General features: G+C 41.0%; 1 protein-coding gene across 5 annotated transcripts in view; it reads right to left on the bottom strand.

Moving 5' to 3' along the window:
• SDK1 (sidekick cell adhesion molecule 1) overlaps window positions 1–25,652 on the bottom strand; it is a 659,503-nt gene that overhangs the window by 431,808 nt on the left and 202,043 nt on the right. For all 5 annotated transcript variants that reach the window (XM_058442285.1, XM_058442281.1, XM_058442284.1 and 2 more), the window contains one exon: window positions 8,937–9,070. In XM_058442285.1, the coding sequence (XP_058298268.1) occupies window positions 8,937–9,070 (134 nt within the window). The remainder of the gene's footprint in view (window positions 1–8,936; window positions 9,071–25,652) is intronic.

Below are 25,652 nucleotides of genomic sequence, written 5' to 3'. Positions count from 1 at the left end.
GGGTGGGAGGATTGCTTGAGCCCAGGAGGTTGAGACTGTAGTGAGCTATGATTGTGCCACTGCACTCCAGCCTGGGTGACAGAGCAAGATCCTGTCTCCAAAAACAAAACAAAATTACGGTTACTTTAAGTTCTAGCCCCCAAACTGCTAAAATTAAAGAACTCTTATGCTTAAATATCTGAATATAATAATTTAAATTGAGACATTTAACAAGGGGACAGAAGGGAAGGTAGACTGGAGGAGTTACTAACACTGGGCTATGTGGAGGAGTTTGTAAAAAATCTGATTAGGCAAATCACTACTGAATAATTTGTGTCTTTCAATAATCGCAGCATAATTGGGAGAAGTAAATGAATACTCATGGTCCCTCTGCTGAACCCAACTGGTCAGTTCTGCTTGGTGAATTAATTCTCCAAGTGCTTGCCTTACTCCCTGGGTGAAGTTTACTCACTGTGCAAAATCTGCCGCAACAGTTCGATGTCTGTATCTGGGAATTAGGGAGTGTAATCACGCACATCAGTCTTATAAATCCACTGGGACAGATCATGTCTTACTTTATATCCGATGTGCTGTCTAATGCATTACTGATAACAAAACCACCACTTTGTTATCAGAAATTGTGACTTATTGTTCTGATGCTCCCTTAGTAAGCACTGACTCCAGCGCATCTCCCACTGCACCCTTGAGCCAAACCTGTGTTCGCCGCCCACCCAAACGTGCCTCACTGGGGTTGCAAAAGGGTGCCAGCCTCAAAGCTGCTGAGCCACAGCACACTGCTGTTCTATGGAATGAATGTTTATCAGGAGTGGTTTTGATATCAGAAGACCTCCTTTTTTAAAACAAAACCAAGCTCCTCTGAGGTCTGCACACACACAGCTCTTCGCAGAGAGACTCCCTGCTGGATGGCCACCTCCCCCCAAGTTTTGCCTTCTCCTTGGGCTTCTCTCTTGGACACATTTTGACCCCAAGAGCACACTCAGCCTCCATGGTATATGCTGTTCTGCTTTCATAGGAGAAACGAGGGTTTTGGGAGGGGGACAAATAAACTTTGGCTTGAATCCTCAAACTTCTCATTGACTGTTTTTGTGATCTAGGTCAATAACCTAACCTCTCAGAGCCTCAGTGTCCTCAGCTTTGAAACAGCGTTGATTGTTAACCCGCAGGGCTGTCGTGGAATCTAAGAAGGAAAATATACGTGACAATATCTGTCAGGTCTCAAGACATGTTAGGGCCTTTTCCTCTCTGTGTGCCCTTGGAGGGTCATCAACAGTACTCTCATTTATAATTTATTATCACATCTGCACATAGCTTCAAACAGTTGTTGTTCCTAGATCACCTAAAACAATTCTGTAAAACTGTGCATCTTTCTTACATTTTAAGTTGACATCTACAATTTTTTCATCATAAATTTGAAGGACTGAAAAGAATATAATTTCTGGTATATTTTAATGTTTTACTATTTCAGTATATTTTAATAAAATTACTGCAGCTCATCTATATGTATTCAAAGGAATCTAAATATTTGATAAGCAGGTCTAAAGATCTGATACACAGCATCACCCATTTAAAAAACACATGATTCAAAGAACTGTATTAATTACCATATCATAGCCTCTGAAAAAAATATGTGTATAAATTTCAATCTTGGTGGGGTTCAGTAGCTCACACCTGTAATCCCAGTGGTTTGGGAGACCAAGGGGGGAGGATTATTTGAGGCCAGAAGTTTGAGACCAGCATGGGTTACATAGCCAGACTGTCTCTACAAAAAAAAAGAAATTAAAAAATTAGCCAGGTATGGCGGTTCATGCCTGTAGTCCCAGCTACTCAAAAGGCTGAGGCAGCAGGACTGCTTGAGCCCAGGAGTTTGAGGCTGCAGTGAGCCATGATCTCACTACTGTACTCCAGTCCATGTGACAGAGTCCTTGTGTCAAAAAAAAAAAAGAACAAAAATTTCTTAAAAAAATGTTTTTAACCATATGACTCGGGGGCAAACCAAACCAAAACAAATCTTCTCTTGGATTGAGTTATTGTTACAATTATTATCGACATTCAATTAATTTTTTAAAGTATTACAAATTTTGATGAATAGGTTTTATATTTTAAAAAACTAGAAATGCATCTCTCAATGACATGAGGAATAAAGTTTAATTTTAATCTTTTCTTTTTCATAGATAAAATTTTGTTCATATAAAGCAACAGACGAAAATGGAAGAAATTTTGTTACAGAATATCTCTCAATTCTTTAAATTCCTTCTAAGTTATATGCCAAAAGTCATATAGTAATTTATTTATTTATTATTATTATTATTTTTTTTGGAGAGAGTCTTGCTCCGTCGCCTGGGCTGGAGTGCAGTGGAGTGATCTCGGCTCACTGCAGCCTTCACCTCCCAGGTTCAATTGATTTTCCTGCCTCAGCCTCTTGAGTAGCTAGGATTACAGGAGCCCACCAGCACACCCAGCTAATTTTTGTATTTTTAGTAGAGATGGAGTTTCCTTATTGGTCAGGCTGGTCTCAAACTCCTGACCTCAGGTGATCCGCCCACCTTGGCCTCCCGAAGTGCTGGGATTACAGGCATAAGCCAATGCGCCCCGTCGTCGTCATTTATTAGTTAGGACAGACATGGTTTGTTCTAATAACAAATAAATGCTGAAATCTCAGTGCTTATTATACAAAGGTTTGTTTCTTACTCATAACTAGTCCAATTCTGCTTGGGTGGCCCTCCCGGGCTATTCTGCCCCTGTACTGATTCAAATATCCAGACAGCTTCCATCTTGTGGCTCAATATGTGGCCTGGCCATGGTTGTCCCCAAAGGGGAGGCTCTTAAACATGTGGCCTGAAAGTGACACTTTATTCCACTCACATGGCCCCGCACCTGCAAAGGGGCTAGAAATCTCTTCCCGTCCTGAGAACAAGTAGACCGTGTTACAGTTAGCAATGATCAAGTTATTTGTAATGAAGTGTCAGCTGACAACGCACGTAGGTCCCACCTCGTTTTGTAGACAGCAAAAGATTGAAAACACCTGATTTATAAAATTATTTATTTCCCAATTATCAGAGTCTTTCACTTTCTCAATTCTGCCCCTGATATTTAGAATTCTCCCTTTGTTTGGCACCTGGGCATTTACACCCTCAGATAATTGCCCATGTTAAAGATTCAGGATGAGTAAGACACGAGCCTTCCATCTCGTTCGGAAAGAAAGGAGCAGTTGTGAAAAGCAAAATTTGACCTCAGGCATCCTCAGATCCAGTTTTAGAATGTGAATATGAAAGGACTGAAAATAGGTTCTTTGGAAATTTTACATGCCTGCCTACACCTTGGAAATCTATATGTATCCTGAGTGATACTCAGACCAGTGACTGCTGCTTTGGGAAACTGGGCATATTGAACTACCCCAAATTTGTTCAAACTTTTAGGGCAAATGATCATAGCTTAAGCTAAGATTTAAGACAGATTAGATTTCCTAAGATTTAACAACAGTGAAATCAGGTTGAAATAAATCACACAGGGGAAAAGAGGACACCTTGGGATGAGAAGAGATAGGGATATGGTAAAGGAGGCACGAGTGGGCAATAGAAACAATCTAGTTTTGCCTTGTGGGGTGAGGAGAGAATGACGGTCTTTGTTGTGGTGAGTGAAGTCTTGCTGGGAGCCATCAGCTACATTCCTCTTCTAAAACTCATTCCCCAATCCATCCATTTGGGGCTCAGAAACAAAATATTGGACATGGTATTTTATGTTTTCTCACTGAAAGCCCAAGAAGGAAACTAAGTTTCAATGTTATTTATTATGCAGGTTGAGTCTGTTGGTCGGGTGGCCCCATGTGACACTCTGTATGCAAGCTATCCCAAGGAAGGGTCTGAAAATTCTCATTGTCAGAGAAGTGGACAGGATGCCCTCACAGGCATGGGATACAGTTTCACCTTTGCCTGGAGAGGTGGATTTATGTACTTGTGTATTTCGTTTTATCTAAACTAACTCTCACAAAGTGGACAAATGAAGACGAAGGCATTTCTGGAAGAAACCACGGATCTGAGTCACTCACAACACCAGCACAATCAGATGGTAACAAATGGCAGCAGGAACACTTGTGTTGTTAGTAGAAGCCACGTCGCCAAGAAAAAACAATTCTCTGTAACCAGATGTCATAAGAATTTTTCAAAAAAACCAGATTGCATCAAGAAAATCAAGTAAAATACGGATTTCCATTCACAAAGTGCATATTGCGCCATGAGACGTCCAGTAAAGACGGAACGGAACCTTCATGATTAGCACTGCTGATTCCTCTCTTCTGTCTGATGGTTAATGTTTAGAATTGGTAAGTAACTAGGTGTTCACGCGCAAGGAGTAAATGCTCAAGGCTTGTTTCCTGATGGTGTGTTTATGGAAAAGCATTAGGGACCATGGCCTAGACTTCGTTCTGTCCAACACCAGCTCCGGAGGCCAGCATGCCTCACGCTTCACTCCGTAGAGCAGGTTCGATGCATGGCTAAACGATTAAACTCATGACTTGACTATAAAATAGACTTCTTTACGTTTCTGAAAAATTCCGGCAGTAAAGTGTCATACTATCTATAAAACTATGCTTGGTTCTAAATTGTTCATTTGTGATGTGGGGCTAGGCCCCAGACTGGTTTTTAGTAATATTTCAAACAGTTCCTATTGTTTTAGGAACCCGAGCCAAGACAGGGGCCATCTGGAAGGCGTCTGCCTGTTCCCCTCTCTCCCTTTAATGTTAAAGGTACAAGGAAAATAGGAGAGAGTTTTACCTGGGCACACAAAAGCCATGTTTTACAGGGCAGTCCTCTCAAATGACTGTTCATAGACATGATTCTCAGGAATCCACTTTCAACTACTAAACCTATATGAGTCTGCAGTTAAATTAGCATTATAGAGGACAAAAGAATGTTAAGTGGTCTTCAGAATTAAAAGCAAGGGTTTGTCAGCCTGAAGGAGGATCAGCTGAAATGATATCCTATCTGCAAATGTTGTTTGAAGAGGAGACATTAAAATGAAAGAGGTGAAAAAAACAGGAAGGAGAGAGGCAGTCATTTCATTTTAATCCAAGCTTCATCCTTAGTAGAGAATCTCATTACACTGGACATTTTGAATACTGGATCAGAACTGATGGTGTGTACAATGGCATTAAACAATGACTGATTAACCATTGTATGGAATTCGTCTCATCACCTAACTCTGCTTTTTTTTTTTTTTTTAAGGAAGAAACTCTTATTCACATAGTAATTCAGTTCAGAAGTTCTGTTCCACAAAGGTTAACTCAATGTAAAATCTTCAAAGCAAAAGCCAAAAATAGGTTGACAGGTTCATAAAGCTTGCCTGGGTCTGACCTCAGAACAGACACATCTATTCTCAGGCAGGCCCAACCCCTTCTTTTTCTGGTGTGCACCTGAGCAGTGGGAGTCGGCCATGAAAAATTCATGCAGGACGCTTCAACAGTCCCACCTATGTCCTTAACATCTGCTGGCTTCACATCACATTAAAACTTCAAAGTGGATCCACCCCTGGGATGGCAGCAAGCTCTCACCGGGGCAGCGGGGTGGAGAGTTCAGGGAAATCTTCTCCTTCCCTACAGGAATATCGATTCAGAACATGCTGGAATTTATCTTCTTAACCACACAAACGGGGAGAAATGTTGAGCGATAATAATGCCACCTACTAAATATGCACAAAACAGCAGGCGGTACCATTATGGGACTGCATCTCACTTCTAACAGTCATGCTTTAAAAAAAAAAAAATTTTAAATCTAAAACCTCTTTATCTTTTGCTTCCCATAAGCTTCAGGTGTAGCCACAGTATCTAGCAATTGAAAAGGGGTGATGTTTTTGAACTCTCAAGTACAAGGTTGTTGATGAAAATGTATGATTTCCTCCTGTTAGCTGGGTGACAGCACATCACTTATTTAGATGTTTTGAGACAGGGCTAGACCTGGTTGCCGCTGCACTCTAACACGGTGCTGTCCTCAAGGAAGGAACGGATTATTACCACAACAGCAAACAAGAGGCGGGGCTGCATGACACTCCGATTTTAAACTAATTACGGCACAATCCACCAGGAATTTAATTACTAGTACCTGATCATCCCCATGGTGTTCACAACATAAAGGTTCCCTGCTTTATTCTCCTGAGCAAGGAAAAATGTATCTTTGTTAAATGGTAATTGGCTGTAGTATCTTTTGATTTTTCAGAAACGCTGGCTGGAAAGTTTTTACAAATTTTCCTCAATCTTGTGTGGTGTTTCCACAAAAGCCTACATCAGACGAAAAAGATATCTAAATCTGCAGAACACACTCTATCTTACTCCCAGTATCAACAGGTCTTGAGAATATCTAATTTCATAATAAATCTGGTGAAGAGACACATCCTTCAATACTTCACAGCCTCACCAGGAGCAGGGTGGCCAGGTCCTGAACTGCAGTGTTCATTGCTTAGAGCACTCACTGCATTCCAGAAAGAAGCACAATTTAAACAATTCTGGGGGATTCTGCAGATTAATCAAGACTTCTGACTTTTAGAGGTTTTCAAAATAAAACTTTTAGCAAAAAAAAAAAAAAAAAAAGCATAATTGGTTGCCATTTAACATTTAGCGAAATCCCATATGTCACCAGGAAGGTTCTCCTAAGAATTAAAATAGGGCAGTTTCCTCAACCTTCTTTCTTCTCCCATTTTACCTGGCCCTCATAAAAAGCAAAGAATTCATAAAGGAACAAAATGTAGGTTTTCTCCTAAGATTTAAAATAAGTCTGTATTATCAACTGCCTTGTATCTCACTTTTTACACATTTTTAGCTGGTGCCAATGAAAAGTTAAAAAATACATACAAAGGAACAAAATGCAAGCCAGTTAATTATAATATTTATGAGCAGCTTTCAATATACTTTTCGGTCAGGGTAGAAACTGAAATTACTGAAAAAAATTTACATATTCCAATTATCTAACACCATGGTAATATGTTAGTACAGCAGTTTGCAAATTCACTGTACTCACTTTGTTTTCTGCTGGCCCTTACAGAGTAGGGAGGTAGGCAAGTACTAGGTAAGGACTGTTTTATAACTTTGTGATGTTAACCAGTTTCTGTGGAATAATTCTTCTAATGGAGGAAGGCCAACTTCCTTGTTTCTGATGCAGAATTTCACCCCCTTTGACTCATTATTATCCTGGTAGTTATACTACAATTGAGTACAGAATCATATTTGCTAAACAAGATAAATGGCTCTACTTGTAAAGTTTGGAATCATTAAAATAATAACAATCTATTTGATAATACAATTTCCATTCTTTATCATAACCCTTGGAAAAAATCTTAATAAATCATCCTCATTTCTACTGTAATTCCCAATGCAGACACTCCTTTACATCGTAGTACAGCATGCACTGGGTTTTGTGAACCCCACCCCTAATCCATGTGCATCATTCTCCACGGCATCACAAAGCCCCTACTCATCCTAAATCTATGCCAAGTCTACATTCTGGAGAGCAAGATTCAATTCCTCAAATTAAGGAGCTCAAGGCAGGATGACAGCACATCGTGGCCACTTGGGACCAATTAGGCAGGCATCTGAGACCCCACTCAGTTAACTCCCACAGACGCCTGCACCCAGAGTTTGCTACAGTGATTCGCCCAGGAAATTCTACTGGGCCTAAGGCAATTGTACCCCTTGAGGGCCATGTGAGGCGAACACTATCACTCCATCCCACATACTTTTCTTTTCTTTTCTTTTTTTTTTTTGAGATGGAGTTTCATTCTTTTTGCCCAGGCTGGAGTGTAATGCCACGATCTCAGCTCACTGCAACCTCCACTTCCTGGTTTCAAGTGACTCTCCTGCCTCAGCCTCCCCTGTAGCTGGGATTACAGGTGCACACCACCATGCCTGGCTAATTTTGCATTTTTTATAGAGACAGGGCTTCACCACGTTGGCCAGGCTGGTCTCGAACTCCTGACCTCAAGTAATCTGCCTGCCTTGGCCTCCCAAATTGCTGGGATCACAGGTGTGAGCTACCATGCCTAGCCCCACATACTTTTCAAACCACTTGCAGGGGGAAACGATTCCTTCAAGACGATTTTTAAAAAGATAAAATCCACTACTATACAAACAAATCAATATAATTCACTCATATGAAATGATAATAATATTTTGAAATTTACCATCCGCCACTAGTTTCAACCCTATTTTCTCAACCACATGACAATTTCATTTCATACCATGAAGCTTCATGCTGCAAACATCTGATGACAAGCCTTCTGATATGGATGTCTGAATCTAGTTTAGTTCAGAGTTCCTGCTTTGGGTGATTTTCCCGTCTTTAGCAATTAACTCTTGCTGGTAGAATTTAAAGGCCAAACATGTAAAACTAAGTTTACTCAAACTAAAGTCCCCTCAAATAAAATCTACAAATACGCATGATTTGTGTGCATTCTCTTCAAGAATCAGGCTTTCAGTTAAATTAGGTGGAAAAAAATGATCAACTGATTATGCTTAAATACTGCTAATTTTTGTACAACTTAATATGTAGAATTTCTCAAGGATTTTCTTGTTAGATTAAAAGAATATAATCTGTACCTAATCTAGTCCTGATTTAGGTTCATGGATACAATTCATTTAAACTGAAAGTCTTTTTGTTGTTAGGAACAACATGCATTGACTGTGTACAAAAAGCAAATACTTTTTTTCTAATTACCAAAACAAATAAGATCTGGCATTTAGAAGTACCAGTTGGATTCGCATTTTTCTGCATATCATTTTGAAGAAAGCAGGAGCCCTAAAGCTCTCCAAACTATTGGCATTGGATCAATATTAAACCATAACTACTACACTAGAGAGATAAAATTTATTGCAAAATGTCCCATCAGACAGTGGTTATTAATTAAAGCGAGATTTTATTGCTTTCAGAATTATCATTTGGGATTTCAAAACTCACTTGCTATGCTCAAATGAATGAATGGGCTTGTCTTGTTTTCTCCATTCTTCTCATTCACGGCCTGCACGTAGTATGCCCCGGAGTCACTGGTTGTGGTGGCAAGGATCACCAGCTGATTCTCCAATGTGATGGCTCTGTTTCAGAAAAGAAGAGGACAGTGTCAAAGCTACTCCAGGGAGCTTACTTGTAAGACCAAATTAATTAGGCCAACTATAAAGGAATGCCTAGAGTTTAAAAGAAGAGCTGGAAGGACAAAAACAATACACAGGCCGACTTTAAGAATACGACAACGGCAGAGAGAGCCTCTTCTGATCCAGCTGGCACACTGCAGCCCCAGTGTCTGAGCCTACCGGGTACTCCACATCTGTGCCAGCACTTGACTGTGAAGAAGACAATGTTCTGGAACATAGACATCCAGAGTTCATTAAAACTCAGAGGTTCCTCCTCTGAGAATGCATAACAAGACCAGTTACAAGGAATCCCTTCAATTAGAAGGCTGGACCACCACAACCCTGACCCAGGGCAAGTGAATTAGTTGTGGTTTTCTCCACCTCAGGGGAGCCTCATCAGAGGCTTTGTGTATGGCTATCTACACTGGTGCGTAGAAGGAAAGTCGCCAATGGGCACAGCGCTGCCCCCCTTCAACTTAACTTCTCCCATCATTAACTCCAGACCACGTCTTTTTCACCTGTACTATCTCCCCATGTCTTAGAAGTGCAAAGGATGAGTAAACAGTCTTCTTGATCGTGACCAAGACCTTCTCATTCATCCTGATTCTAGTGGGAAAGGCATCTCTGAGACTCGTTTAATGCACTTGTCCTTTCTCTGAGCCACTGAGGCTCACAGAAGTTAAGTTGCTTGTCCTAGGTAACATAGCAACTTAACAGTAGAGAAGGGACTAGGTCTTTTCACATGCAGATTAATACTCATCCAATCATACCATAGAAAGACTCTCATTATACTACTTAATTTTTAAAAAAGAATAAAAACAATAAAGACACAACTTCCATTCATCCAAGGAACTTTCATTTGAAATGGGTGTTTTATGGTATCCTTCACTTATGTTATAATTCTGTATTCTTTTTGCCAGTTAAAGAGGTGGAAGAGGGAGGTAAAATTTGTTTTAAAAAATATGGGCTGAGCCCAGTGGCTCATGCCTGTAATCCCAGCACTTTGGGAGGGCGAGGTGGGCAGATTGTGAGGTAAGAGATCGAGACCATCCTGGCCAACGTGGTGAAACCTCATCTCTACTGAAAATACAAAAATCAGTTCGGCGTGGTGGCACACACCTGTAGTCCCAGCTACTAGGGAGGCCAAGGCAGGAGAATCACTTGAACCTGGGAGGCGGAGGCTGCAGTGAGCCGAGATCGTGCCACTGCACTCTAGCCTGGTGACAGAGCAAGACTGCCTCAAAAAAAAAAAAAAAAAAAAGAAAAAAGAAAAATATGTGAATTTGAGTAAACTATTCATTGGCTGGTGAATTTGGCATAGAAGGTAAGATGCATTCTGAGCACCAAAATATCATTTAGTCTAAGCTCTTATTTCAAAAACAAGAGAAACATCTTAGGTCTCTAGAGTGAGTTGTGTTACCCACCACAATTGTGTTACTCTATAGGGAATAGTTACAGCACTTTCAGATTCAGATCATCTAAAATCTTTATTCTGGTAACATTAAAAGCATGCAAAACCAGTAACCTCTCATGAGGAATTTTAGCATTATAATAATCCTTTTTCCTCCTGCTACCTTTCGCAGAGCTTTTTCAAAAACTCTTGATTTTTACACATTATATAAGATTATCTTAAGAAGTTATTGCTTATTCAGGGTTCCCATAGGATATATTACTGTTTGAGGTCTCTATGACTAACTTACTTCATGTCTCATTTATGAAAATTTCCCTATTAGGAAGTTTTCAATTTTTAGTCCCATAAAAATATTTCAATAGAGTTTTATTATAATTATGACTCCTTTATAGATTCTTTTATAGAACCATAGAAATTGTTCCATTTTATTTTAGTATATGTTACACTGGCAGCTAAAATTAAATATGAATATTTACTACACATGAAGTTACACATTTAATAGTACAATTTAAAAACTGAATATATAACTTTTTCTTTAACATCTGATTTTTACCACAGTAATTTCAAATATGCCTATTGTTTCTCAGAATTATCCTTATAAAATATCCATGAATTCTCGATATTATTTACGGCATTATTTCAAGACTATTGAAAATAAAAAAGTACATAAAGATAAAAATATTAAAGTTTCCATCTATTATAACTTTTATCTGTAAGCTTATCTTTTTCTTTTAGTTTTTAATTTCTATAAAGGTTTAAGTCAAAATTCATGAAAAAAAAAACTGCTGCTGTCAAAAATACACCATGAAAATGCTACATCTTTGCAGATCATGAAGATTAATTTCCCAGAAACCAAGTGTTTGTTCCTATCCAAATCTTTCTGAACAGAGCATTTCTACAAGAGACTGACTTTTTAAATGAAAATAAAATATCTAAAACCATTCATCTTAATTTTAAATTCTGATAACTGCTGTAAACCTTAAGAAGAAAACCATGTTTAAAGACAGTAAAGCAGGTATCATGCGCCCATCCTGTCATCTTTCTTAGTGGCCCTGATTTTGTCATGGCAACCATGCCTTCCCCCTGCAATCCAGCCATGCAACACAAGAGAGCTGGCCCCATTCCCAGCATCAGGTGTGGGTCTTGATAATTTTGTCGCACGTGTTCATGGTGGTGACTTTATGGCCATGATAGAAATGACCTTCACATGAAGCTAATGGTGGGGGCAGAAGAGAGAGAATGGAAAGCACTTGGGTCCTTCATCATCTCATAGAGCCAATGAACCAACCATCCAGCAGCCTGTCCTGTCTGGGGACTTCCTGGTTCATGAGCTCAGATACTTCCTGTTTAACCTTGATAAGTTAGGGCTGCTGTCGCTGGAAGTCAAAACACGCTGATACAGATTCACAACAGCACATGCGATAACATCTTTTTTGGATTTTTTAAAGTGTGTGTTCTATGCACTGCAAATAAGTCCTATGTATCTGTTTCTACATATGTGTGTACACATAAAATGTTAACAGTGGTTAGTCCGAGTGGTACAATTACAGGCTATTTTCTTTTAATTCAACCTTTTAAAATATTTTCCAATTTCTCCACAATAAATATCACTTTTGCTATCAGAACGTAATGAAAAGAACACAGGGGCATGCTAGGTAATTATGGTAGCAAAGTTGAATACTTTGCCCATAATATGAATTACTTGGCTTTATTATAACAACTCCAGATTACACATTTAAAACTTACACTGACTTCATAGAAAAATTATAATATTTGGCCTGAGAGATTTTCCTTTAACTTTATTGAAACAAATGTACGTGTGGCTTTAAATAAAATTACTTCCTTAGTCTTCCCCCATCTTTGTACATTTAAAAATGAAACCTTGTCATTTTAACTCTTAATTCCATGGGATAGTAGTAAAGAGAAGAGGGACAAAAATAACTGAGTGCAATATGGATGAGATGAGCTGCCGCTCGGGAGAAGACGCTGCTACACCATAAAGAACAAGCTAACCGGTCCTGAGGTACGAATTACAAGCACTGGAAGGATTTTCACAAGAGAGAAACCAATCTGTTGTTTTTCATTGCTGAGACTGATGAGCAAAGTATCTGTGCAGTTCAGTAGAGGAAGACCATTTCCAGTGGGCACTTGCTAAGTGCTTCTGGCCATTCTTCACTTGATCCTCCAACACTTTCCTGAGCTACTGGGCAAAATCACAGTTGTCTATTTCAGAAAAGATGAAATCCAAGGAAGAGAGGAGCTAGCTGGGTCTCTACCAGCATTGAGGTGGTGCTAGACCCACTCCTTGGGCATGGGGGAGGGAGGGCCACCTTGCTAGGCATTGACTGGGAAGCTCCCTGCTATGCTTGCATGGCCAGGGGGTGTGACCTTCCCCAGGCCACAGCAGATCAGCTGCCTTCAGGGATGTGATACTGACGTCAGAATCCTGGAAGCACAGGATTTATGGTTGGTGAAAACAGCCCACTGGGCACTGCATAGGTGCCTGAAGACCGAAGGAAGAGTAAGGGTATACATTCACCCTGATCACCACTGGAGCAGAATCAAATAACTGTTTCACTATTTAATCAGCAACTATTGGAAACCCCACTCCCTGCTCAGAGTGGAGGAGACACTAACTTGAACCAGGACACACTGTTCATGTCCCATACAGCTTCGATCGGATGTATTTATAAGCTGTAAGAAGTAACAGGGGGCACTTTAACAACTTTCCCTTAAGAGTATCTGTGGACCCAAGGGGAAGAGTTCCAGGAGGTGTCCAGAAATATTTTCATGATGTGAACATTTTCATGATGTGCTCCCAAAACTTGCAATGTAACCCATCCGTTAGCTTCCATGAAAATATAAATTGTCTTTGGTTATCAGTAAGTATTTTGCTCTTTAACACTTACCACAAACTAGGGTAGTAATATTCACATCAATTTATACATTATGATGATAATTCAGTAAAATGTTTAGTAAAATAATAACTTTGCCCATAAAACACAGAAGCATAATTTGAGTCTATAGTTTTACCACTATGAATGTTAAAGTAACATTTGACTAGTTTCAATTGACCTTCAAGTACATTAACAGAAGGTCAGCATGCAGGAAGATGCACAACATTAGTTTGTAAAATCTTAAAAAAAAAAAAACACTGAAAAATATTCTCAATTTTAATTAAGCAATTTTATTTTATTTTATTTTATTATTATACTTTAGGTTTTAGGGTACATGTGCACAATGTGCAGGTTTGTTACATATGTATCCATGTGCGTGTTGGTTTGCTGCACCCATTAACTCGTCATTTAGCATCAGGCAACCTACAGAATGGGAGAAAATTTTTGCAACCTACTCATCTGACAAAGGGCTAATATCCAGAATCTACAATGAACTCAAACAAATTTACAAGAAAAAAACAAACAACCCCATCAAAAAGTGGGCAAAGGACATGAACAGACACTTCTCAAAAGAAGACATTTATGCAGCCAAAAAACACATGAAAAAATGCTCATCATCACTGGTCATCAGAGAAATGCAAATCAAAACCACAACGAGATACCAACTCACACCAGTTAGAATGGCCATCATTAAAAAGTCAGGAAACAACAGGTGCTGGAGAGGATGTGGAGAAATAGGAACACTTTTACACTGTCGGTGGGACTGTAAACTAGTTCAACCATTGTGGAAGTCAGTGTGGCGATTCCTCAGGGATCTAGAACTAGAAATACCATTTGACCCAGCCATCCCATTACTGGGTATATACCCAACAGACTATAAATCATGCTGCTATAAAGACACATGCACATGTATGTTTATTGCAGCACTATTCACAATAGCAAAGACTTGGAACCAACCCAAATGTCCAACAACGATAGACTGGATTAAGAAAGTGTGGCACATATACACCATGGAATACTATGCAGCCATAAAAAATGATGGGTTCATGTCCTTTGTAGGGACATGGATGAAACTGGAAAACATCATTCTCAGTAAACTATGGCAAGGACAAAAAACCAAACACCGCATGTTCTCACTCATAGGTGGGAATTGAACAATGAGAACTCATGGACACAGGAAGGGGAACATCACACTCCGGGGACTGTTGTGGGTTGGGGGCAGCGGGGAGGGACAGCATTAGGAGATATACCTAATGTTAATTAAGCAACTTTTAAAAGGGTTGATTCCAAGGCTTAGCATTCTGAGTATAATCTGGATCTCATGCCTTACAATTTAAGCAAGTTCAAGGCAGACAACTTAGAAATTGATGAACTTTCCATAGCTGTATAATGACAAGAACTAAAATGCTTTCAAGTAGTTTTGGCATTGAGACCCTGAATGCTCAATACATGTTAAGTCGCAAGAGTGACATGTTTATTCCATCAAGAGCAAACACTTGCTGCTGACCATTTGTCTGGGTGTAAGAAAAACATCTTAAAAGCAAGAGAAAAAAGAATTTCGGAAACCTGTTTCTCGTAATTTCAAACCAACAGAAACCACTAGTTGAGTTGTGTTCATTAACAGAAAGCATGAATCCCTAGCACAGACCAAGAAGTCCTGGGCAAATGGGATTGCAGCTCAGCACAAAGCATTCAGGCAGGCAGGCTCGCTCAGAGAAGAAAGCCATTAAACTTGAGAACTGTGATTCTTCAGTAAAGGATAAGTTATACTTCTGCAGAAGGAGAAAGACCAAAAGATGACCAGAGAGGGAAGAAACTAGAGGCAGGAAAAGATCAGTCAAGCCTCCACCCGTTTAGTTACCATAATGGCCCATGCCTTGAAAAACATTTCAAGTTAGTCTACGCGGGCATCCTTTTCTAGGATAGTAATTGTTAATCTCATAATGGCAAGTATATGGAAAAATTCCATTGAATTTATGTGAATTCACCTTCTAACCAACTCTTCTAGATTGACTGTCAACTCTTAAATATAGACGCAAGTGGTGGTAAGTTGAAGGGTGGAATTTCTAAAATGGTAACTCCTTTAAAATCCTTTGGATTTGAAATATGTTCAGATACACCTTTTTTTCCCCTGTACACAAGGATCCTCCAGTATTTAATCACAGAGCCAAACAGTGTGTAGTCGATAAATGTGTGTTAATGAAGAAAAAGAAGAGAATCTCCAAGTATTTGTATTTGCATTTTTACTCTGACTATTCCTTTCTGAGCCTGCACATTTAGGTACCTGGAACCCAAGCAAATACAGGAGTAATTTAACCATTTTCTAAATATCTTTGCAGTGCCTACTGTGTGTGTTAACACTGTCCAGGGAAGACATACTGGAAAATATGGTTGTTGAACACAAGGGGCTATCTTAGTGGCAAGAGCTGCAAAGATGTAAAAAGATAAATGACGGCAGTATGAAGTGCCAAATGTGTGAAGCCAGTCTGTTCATTTTACAGAGTTTTAGAGGAAAAGTAGTTACGCCACACAGGCAGTAAAGTCACCACAAAGCACACAGGTCCAACCACATCTGTTTTCCTAGTGATAGCTTCTGAAAGTGTAAAAATCTAATGGGATATCACATTAGCAAGACAGACCCAGTTCTCTAGCCCACAAGGTATTAATAACTCAGGAACAGAACGGCTGCTTCTGCAGGTGGTGTGGGAGGAAATGCCATCCCTGCTGACCATCTACCCACGTGCCTTCCACTGGAGCTCTGGCCGGGGGCTTCTGCATGGCCAGGCGGCACATCCAACTCCCTCCTGAACTGCAGGGCTGGCCTGGGGCTTCCCTGACTGCTCCCAGCACCATGGCCAACAGCAGCAGCAGAGAGGTGCTTTGGTGGATGGTCAGAAAAGAGGCAGAGAGGGACATCTGCCTGGGTGCACACTGTCGGTCTCTGAATTAAAGCCCAAAGAAGATGTGAGCTCAGAGCTCTTGCATCTTCTCCCAACCAAGCTCCCTGAGCCTCCTGGAACCAGAAGTAAGGTCGAACCTGACTTAAAGTTAAAATCTAACGTGGTCTGCAGAGAAGACACCTTATTTTTCTACCAGAACAAGATGATCACAGTTGACAGGAAGTAACACCATCAATGACACCATGATATTCTGTGTTAATACAGAGAGGCCCTTAATGCGATCAGGCAACTGTGACCTGGGTGGGGCAATAGAAGTGGAAGTGGATCTGGCCCGATTTTACTCCCACAGGCTCATCACTTGGACTTCTCATCTGTAAAATGGGGATAACAATTCTGACATCAAAAGGACACTGATGAAGTGCAAATCAGGTAGTGAGGTGAATGAGGCTGGCTCAGAAGCTACAAATTCCATGTTTGCTAAGTCTGAATCTGGTTCATCAGGTGTAGAATGTGACTGGCAAGTAAGAAAACAGTAAATGTCGTCTACTGTCCTCTTCTAGGGGCTAAATATCAAATACTTCCTAGAGTTTTAGTTAACAGGCTTCTGTACAAACACAGCTAGGTCACTGAATTATCAGATTAGAGTCATAAAATGACCAGAAGCCTCCATTACCTAAAACAAAGCCCATCTGCTCAAGAGTGTACATGTAATAATTTAGCAAAGAGGCCTAGAAACAACTTGCCTTCAGATACTTCCACCTGGATGCCACGAATGTTAAAACCCACTTTACAAGACTTTAATGCTGGAAAATCCCTGGCCTTTTCTCCACATGTGTTTATGTGTCATAAATAGAATTGATTCTTTTCCTTTAGGAAAGATGCTGTCTAGTAGGATGGACAGAAAAGAAATGAAGAGATTACAGGGTAACTGTTGATGTAACTAGTGAAGGATTTATTTCGTCAGGGATTTTTGCCCAGAATAAATATATTTCTTATTTATAGCAGTGTTTCTTAAATTTCCTAGCTAATCTTCAAAAGCACTTCAGTCAATTTGTACTTATCCAGGGGCCTTTTGTTATTTTAACTAATTGTTTCAGCACTAGCCACAAATAAATGGCTACGCCAAATTCCTGGTGTGGTCATATGCAGAGGAACGACATGAAGGAGGAGTTTTTACAGAGCCCAGGTTTAGGCAGAAACATTTCCAGCCAAGACTTTTTCTGCTAAAATAAAAATTCTAGAAAAAAGAAAAAGAAACATGATTTAAACAAAATGTGTGGAATACATGTTTTTAGTCTTTAGATCCTTAAACAGTGGAACTTCCCAAGAGTGTAAAATCCAGTCAAACTGGAAACCATGAAAAGTGATGACAGAAAGGCGTCTAAAAAGTAGATGAGGACCAACTAAAACTGCTCCAGATGGAGGGGGGGGGAGCTCCTCGTGAGCAATCCTCCTCTCCCCAAGATACTCTGCAAACAGCAGTCAATTCTGAAATTGGCTCAGTTTATATAGCAATAGAATAAAACACAATAAATAATTCCATCAAAAATTAAATAAATATGGCCATGGCTAAGCAAGACACAGCAGACACAAGAATATTCCTGGGAGGACTGTGCATGGCTGTCGGCATCTGCACTTGCAGCCTCTGCAGAGAAGCGTTGGCCCAGCCATTCTTACTTCGTGGGCTGAGTTGGGGAAGCCTGGGGCTGGTAATTCTCGCTTCCTGACAAGTCAAATGCTTTCTGTATCTCACTTTCTGTGGAATGAGGCACTCAGGAGTCTTTCTTCCCTTGTGCAGATAAAGGGGCACCGGGCAGAGGACTTGACCCTCGCTCCATGTGATGCTGCCTGCAGAGGATTATGTCTTCGTGGCTGGACCAAGCATATGCAGCAGCTGCTAGGAAGCAGAGGGCTCTTCTTTAAAAGCAAATAATAGCAGAGGAATACTAGAAAATTATGAGCAGAGTGAATTGCTTTTTGAAATGCTTTCCATCCACCTTTCCAGGCTGTCACCACATTTGTTCCCTTTTGAAGGAGCATAATTATGACCAAGGGGTTCCACTCTCGTGTTAAGACTCTTTTCGATTGCCGAGTGACAAAGCTGTGCCCAGCAGAGACGGGAGCACCTGCGATGGCTACAGCAGACTCACAGCACCTCGAGCACAGCTGATCTCAGGGATACGGTCTGGATCTGTGTTCCCTCCAAATCTCATGTTGAACTGTAATTCCCAGTATGGGAGGTGGGGCCTGGTGGGAGATGACTGGATCAGTCTTGGGGGTGGATTTCTCATGAATATTTAGCACCATCCTCTTGGTGCTGTCCTCATGAGAGTGACTTCTTGTGAGATCTGGCTGTTTAAAAGTGTGTGGCACCTCCCCCTTCACTCTGTCCCTCTTGCTCCTGCTCTCGCCATGTGACATGCCTCCTCCCCCTTTGCCTTCCGCCATGATTAGAAGTTTCCTGAGGCCTCCCCAGGTGCAGATGTCACCATGCTTCCTGTACAGCCTGCAAATCTATGAGCCAATTCAGCCCCTTTTCTTTATAAATTACCCCGTCTCGGGTATTCTCTTATAACAATGCAAGAACAGCCTAATACCCCTTGGTGATGGTGGATCCTCAGTTCATGACTCAAAACACATGCTCCCCTAACTACAGGGATAGATCATGCTCAAGCACAAACACCATCAACAATGAAGATGAAAATAAATCAATAAGTAAATCCAATTTTTAACAATTTTTTTTCTTGCTAAACGCTACTACGATAGGTACAGCATTTGTGTGTAAACAACATCTGTCCTGTCAGGTTCTTTGCTTTATCAGACAGCCCGCCAGTGCCATCACTCTCTGTGACTATGGACACTGTTCTGGCAAACGAGTACAGGGAAATGGTCAAACAGCCATCAGGTGGAAACTGATTTATCAACAAGGCTGGGAGCTCTTTAAAATCCTGGGCACCTAAACTGAGCTTTCAGGAGGGCTTACTGCACCCTTGGTTAACTGTGACACACATGTCTCTTCCTGGAGAAGGGCTGCCTCACTGTGCAGGTCGGGCTGGGATTCAGGCCTTGCATTATTTACACCTGTGCTGGGAATTATTCAGAAGGTGCCAATATGCAAATCCCATTGAACCATTAGCCACAGTTGGGAGACAGACACCGGCATCCTTTCAGCATTCTGAGATTCTTCTGTGTAGGATTTCAGAGGAAGTGAACCTGCTGGCTTTGGACATACCTCCCTAGGGACCGACCCTCCATCTGCTCCTCACTCAGCCACCACCTGGAGTTGCTTGTCGCTTCTCAGAAGGGGCACCATGCTCCCCGTCAACTCTTCTTCTCTACAAAGCTTCTGCTCTGCCCTCCTCGCCATCATGATGAGGAGGGCACGTTCCACAGGCCCAGCAATTGCTGTGTGCTCTGCATGCATCTCACCTAGCCCTCACGGTCATCCCACAGGGATTCGAATTCCCTCACAGCAACCAGGGGTTTGGATCCAGAGATGACTGCATGGGAGTCCCTTTTCTGACACTTCCTAGCTGGTGACGCTGTGACAACGGGCCAGCTCCTTGAGTGACAGCACCAATGCTCAGGTCGGATAGGGATAATAATTGTATCCATCCCTTAGTGTTGGTAGGAGAAATAAATGAGATACTAAAAGGTGATTGGTACATACAATTGGCATACACTTAAAACTCAGAAATACTTAGCTGCTGTTATCATCTCCATGTTACAGACAGGAAGCAGAGGCTACCAGAGGTCAAATAATTTTGCCAAAGAAGGTGAAGAATCAAGACTCTAACCCAGCCTCCCAGCCTGTGCCCATCCCAAATATATTCTCTCATCAAGTCCTTTAACTGTTGTCTCTGTCACCTCCCTGGCCCCAGACCCAGTGAGACAACATGCCAGGGAGAGGAGTCTGTGCAAACCTTTGTTGTGAGGTTAACAGTTCTGCGGCTTGGCCCCCTCTCTCTGTTTCTCTCTGTCTGCCTCTGTCTTTGTGTCTCTTTGTCTGTCTCTGCCTCCCCCTTTCTCTAGGTCTCCCATCAGATCCCCCCACTGGCTAAGACAGGCCTGGCCTACGGTAGAGGGGATCATGAAACTGGTGACGAAATGCAGGGGTGGACACTCTGAATCTTTGGGGTTGAGGCAGCCTCTGGCATTACCATCTACCAGGAGTGCAACTATACCACAGCATGCTGGGTCTCAAGAGGGAGCCCCCACACCACCTGAGTTATGTGAGTCGGCGTTAAGCACTTCCCCCTCCTATCCTGATAGAACCCTCCTAGGCAGGCCTTCTTGGCCTTCTTTGGGACTGTTCTGGAGGTTACCTTCTCCACTAGGCGGCCGTCAGTCCCGCTAATAAGAGGCAGAGCTACGAGCCCTGGGTTCCGTCCATAAAGACTAATGAAAGCAGTTTCCTTTGGGGATGGGGTAGATTTTTTTTCTCAAGAGGTAAGAACTTTGGACTTTCCCAGGTAAGGCTTTATAAATCCCTTTGTATTTAACATTAGGATATGTCTAAAATGAGAAAATAAGATGGCAACTTCAGATTTGCCTGGGTGAAACACAGCTTTCAATAACTCAAAAAGGGCCGTTTTGAGAAAGTCTGAGTAAACTGAAAACATTATTAACCACAACAATACACATGTAAGATACAGGCAGGAAGCAAATTTAGGTAATATCACTCTTAGTTCCCAGACAACTCCACACAAAAATAAAAACGGGAAAAAACCGGATAAAAATAGAAAAAGGGGCAGCAGCTACTTTTCCCAAATGTCTCCACCACTTGCCACAGTTAATGATTATGCAGTACATTTCCATGACAAACACAACACAATAACATAAAACATAATTGCTCCATTCATCTCCTCAGAAAACTGCGATGTGGTTTGTTAGGTTGTGATGTATTTGTTCTTAGTCCTCAGCCACATTTCTCCACAGGCGCTTTAGGTTTGCCACAAGCAGTATGTAACTGGTGCAAAATGATTCAAATGAACAGGTGCGAAGTTCTGCAAAGGACCAAAGGCCACAGAAAATTCTTCGCTAGGGTCTATAAAGGTAACAGTCTCTGCTGGGTGGAGAAGGCAGGGAAGGATGAGCATCACAGAGCTCCGGGGCCCAACTCTTCAGCCGTCTGTTGGGGCACATGAGCCTTCTCATGGTGGGCCGAATAAGGGCCCCCAAGGACATCTATGTCCTAATGTGGACATCCATATCCTAGAGATACGTTACCTCACATGGCAAAGGGACTTTGCAGATATGGTGAGGTTAAGGATCTAAAGATGGGAAGATTGTCTTGGATTATTTGGGTGAGTCCATGTGAGACAAAGTCCCAGAAGTGAGAGAGAAGTCAAGACAGTCACGGGCAGAGGGGAAGGTTTATGCTGCTGACTTTGAAGATGGACAGAGAGCTACAAGCCAAGCATTTGCAGTCTTTCCTTGTCTTTGACCTGAGGGCTTTATCATGCAGCTTGTGGTAGCAAGAGAGATCTACAGGAGGACGAGGGCCTTGAAAATTCACACTGAGGAGAGAAGCACGAAAACTAGAATAGCTCCAAAACGGAAGAAGAGGGGATAAAGAAGCCAGGCTAGCTACAAGGAGGTGACTTGGAAGGAGAAAAAGAGTTTAAAGAGAAGTGTTTTTGTTCTCCATTAATTTGGTCATTCTTTGACAGATCACTAATGATCTGAATTGCCTTGACAATATTTCTTTTTTGGATAGACTGGATGATGTTTTTCTTGCTTTGGCTTGGCCACCAAGCAAAGACTAGCACTAGATGTGTTTCATTCATTTGTTCACTAATTCACTTACTCTTCTGACAAACGATTATTGAGCACTTACTGGGGAATTTACTAATAGATAAGAGACTATTAAGGCTCTATAAGTCTACAGTCTCCAGTCTCCACAGGGGAAACTGCTATGGTCTCAAAATACCATTTGCCACAAAAAAACAGTCCATTTTAGAGAAATGGTTAATTATGGGTCAGGACAGAAAACGTACAAGAGGAGCCCAGAACATCTTATACCATATAGCATGAAAGCAAAGACTACGTCACATCACAAGAACTCAAGAATCAACCTGAAGAGGCTCCTGCTACCCAAGAAGGGGGCAGTTTGAGCATCAGTACAAAGGCATTCAAGTCAGAAAGGAAAAAGTGAACTCCCTCTATTTGCGGATGACGTGGTCTACACAGGAAATACCAAGGAATCTACAAAGTAACAATAACAACAACACTCACTGAACTAATAAGTAAGTTCAGCAAGGGTTTCAGAATACAAGATACACATACAAAAAACGACTGTATTTTTTAGTAGCATAAAATAGCACAAATTTATTTTTAATGGACGAATAAAAATTGTATATACTTATGGTGTCCAACATGATATATGAGTACCTTGTTAAATGGTGAAATCAAGCTAATTAACCTATACATTACCTCATGTATTTTTTTCTTTTTGTGGTAAGAACATTTAAAATCTACTCTCTTAGTAATTTTCAAGTATGCACTCTGTTATTAACTATAGTCACCATGCCGTTTAATAGATCTCTTGAACTTATTCCTTCTAACTAAAATTTTGTGTCCTTCGACCAATATCTCACCAATCCTTCCACTCCCAATTATATTTCTCTATAATGGCAATGAACATGTGAAAGCCAAAATTAAAATATAATGCCACTGACAATCACTCAACAGAAATAGGTGAGAACCTAGCAAATACGTACAGAACTTGTATGCTGAAAACTACAAAAATACTAAAGAAAGAAATCAAAGTTCTACACAAATGGAGAGCAATAAAGAGTTCACGGATTGGAAAAACACAACAAAGTGAAGATATTGGCTTTGTCTGAACAGGCCTACATGTTTAATGTGATTCCTTCAAAATCTCAGCAACATTTTTTCTAAAGAGAAAATATTCTAAAATTAATATGTAAAGGCAAAAGAATCAGAACAGCAAAAACAATTTTGAAAAAGAAGGAAAAAGTGGGAGGAATAAGTCTACCAGATATACAGTTATATCCAGTGTGGTACTGGCAAAGGAAAAGACAAATAGGCCAATGGGGCAAAAAAAAGAACTCAGAAAGAGACCCATAACAGTAAGGCCAACGGATTTTTTACAAAGGGCAAAAACCAGTCAGTGAAGGAAGGAAAGTCTTTTCAACAATGGTACCAAAGCAACTGGAGATGCATAAGAAAAAAGAAAACTGACCTCAGCCAAACCCTCATATAACTGAATACAAAAATAAACTCATAATACATCATATATTTGTAAAACTGTAAAATCTTTAGGAGAATGTATCAGAGAAATTGCAGAGTTCTTAGATATGACACCAAAAGCATAATTCATGAGTTAAAAAATTCAGTCAATTGGACTTCATCAATATTAAAATGTTTTGCTCTGTGAAAGACTCTATTAAGAGGAAAATACTGCTGGGCGCAGTGGCTCATGCCTGTAATCCCCAGCACTTTGGGAGGCCAAGGTGGGTGGATCATGAGGTCAGGAGATCGAGACCATCCTGGCTAACATGGTGAAACCTCGTCTCTACTAAAAATACAAAAAATTAGCCAGGCATGGTGGCAGGTGCCTGTAGTCCCAGCTACTCGGGAGACTGAGGCAGGAGAATGGCGTGAACTTGGGAGGCGGAGCTTGCAGTGAGCTGAGATTGCGCCACTGCATTCCAGCCACCGCTGCACTCCAGCCTGGGCAACAGAGCAAGACTTTGTCTCAAAAAAAAAAAAAAAAAAAAAGGAAAATTCCAGTTGCAAACTGAAAGAAAATATTTGCAAAACACAAATTTGATAAAGGATACATATCTAGAATATATAAAGAACTCTTAAAAGTCAACAATTAAAAAAATCCAATTAGAAAATGGGGAAAGCAGGCCAGGTGCAGTGGCTCAAGCCTGTAATCCCAGCACTATGGGAGGCTGAGGCGGATGGATCACTTGAGGTCAGGAGTTTGAGATCAGCCTGGCCCACATGGTGAAACCCCTTCTCTACTAAAAATATAAAAATTAGTCAGGCATAGTGGCGTGCCCTTGTAGTCCCAGCTACTCAGGAGGCTGAGGTGGGAGAATTGCTTGAACCTCAGAGGTGGAGGTTGCAGTGAGCCAAGATCACGCCACTGCACTCCAGCCTAGGTGACAGAATAAGACTGTGTCTCAAAAAAAAAAAAAAAAAAAGAAAGAAAGAAAAGAAAAGAAAATGTGGGCAAAGTACAAGAAGAAGCATTTGACCAAAGAGAATATGTAAATGGCAAATAAGCACACAAAAAGTGTTCAGTATCACTAGCCATTAGGGAAATGCAAATTAAAACCATGATGACCTATCCCTTCACACTTATTAAAACGGCTAATGTAAAAAAAAATAGTAATGCAGAGAAACTGGAGCTCTCATACATTGCTGAGAGAATGAAAAATGGTATAGCCACAACGGAAAATACTTTGGTAGTTTCTAGAAAGCCAAACGTATACTTACATTCGACCCAGCGATTATAATCCTGAACATTCATCCCAGAGAAATGAAAATTTACATCTACGCAAAACCTGAATAGAAATGTTCATAGCAGCTTTATTTGTAACAACCAAAACCTTGGGATAAAACAACAACAACAACAACAACAACAAATGTTCCTCAATCGGTGAAGACTTAAACTGCTACCTCCATTGCACAGAATCTGGCATCACAATAAAAAGGAACAAGCCATTGATACGTGCAACTTGGATGGGTCTCAAGAGTATTAGGTTAAGCGGGGGGAAAAGCCAATCCCAAAAGGTCACCTAATGTAGGGTCCACTTACATAACATTCTCAAGATGAGAAAATTGTAGAGATGGAAAACAGATTAGTGGCTGCCAGGTTGGGAAGCTGCCAGGGAAGGTATGACAATTACAGGGCAGCACAAGGGGTATGGATGTCTGTAGTGACAGAACAGCTCTGTAGCACTGTTTTTTTTTTGATATAGGGTCTCATGCTCTCCCCCAGGTTGGAGTGCAGCAGCATGATCATGGCTCACTGAAGCCTTGACCTCCCTGGCTCAAGTGATCCTTCCACCTCAGCCTGCTGAGTAGCTGGGACTACAGGTGCATGCCACCGTGCCTGGCTAATTTTTAAAATTTTTTTTATTTTTTTGTAGAAATAAAGTCTTGCTTTGTTGCCCACGCCGGTCTTGAACTTCCAGGCTCAAGTGATCCTCCTGCCTCGGCCTCCCAAAGTGCTGGGATTACAGGCGCGAGACCACCCCAGCACTGTATTGTGGTTGTAGTGGTAGTTACACACATCTGCACATGTAGTAAAATGACAAAGAACTACACACACACACATTGTACTAGTGTCAATCTCC

Source organism: Hylobates moloch, unplaced genomic scaffold (assembly GCF_009828535.3).
Source record: "Hylobates moloch isolate HMO894 unplaced genomic scaffold, HMol_V3 SCAFFOLD_1, whole genome shotgun sequence".
NCBI lineage: Eukaryota > Metazoa > Chordata > Mammalia > Primates > Hylobatidae > Hylobates > Hylobates moloch.
The sequence above is the reverse complement of the archived record's forward strand: the minus strand, read 5'-3'. Positions and strand labels throughout refer to the sequence as shown.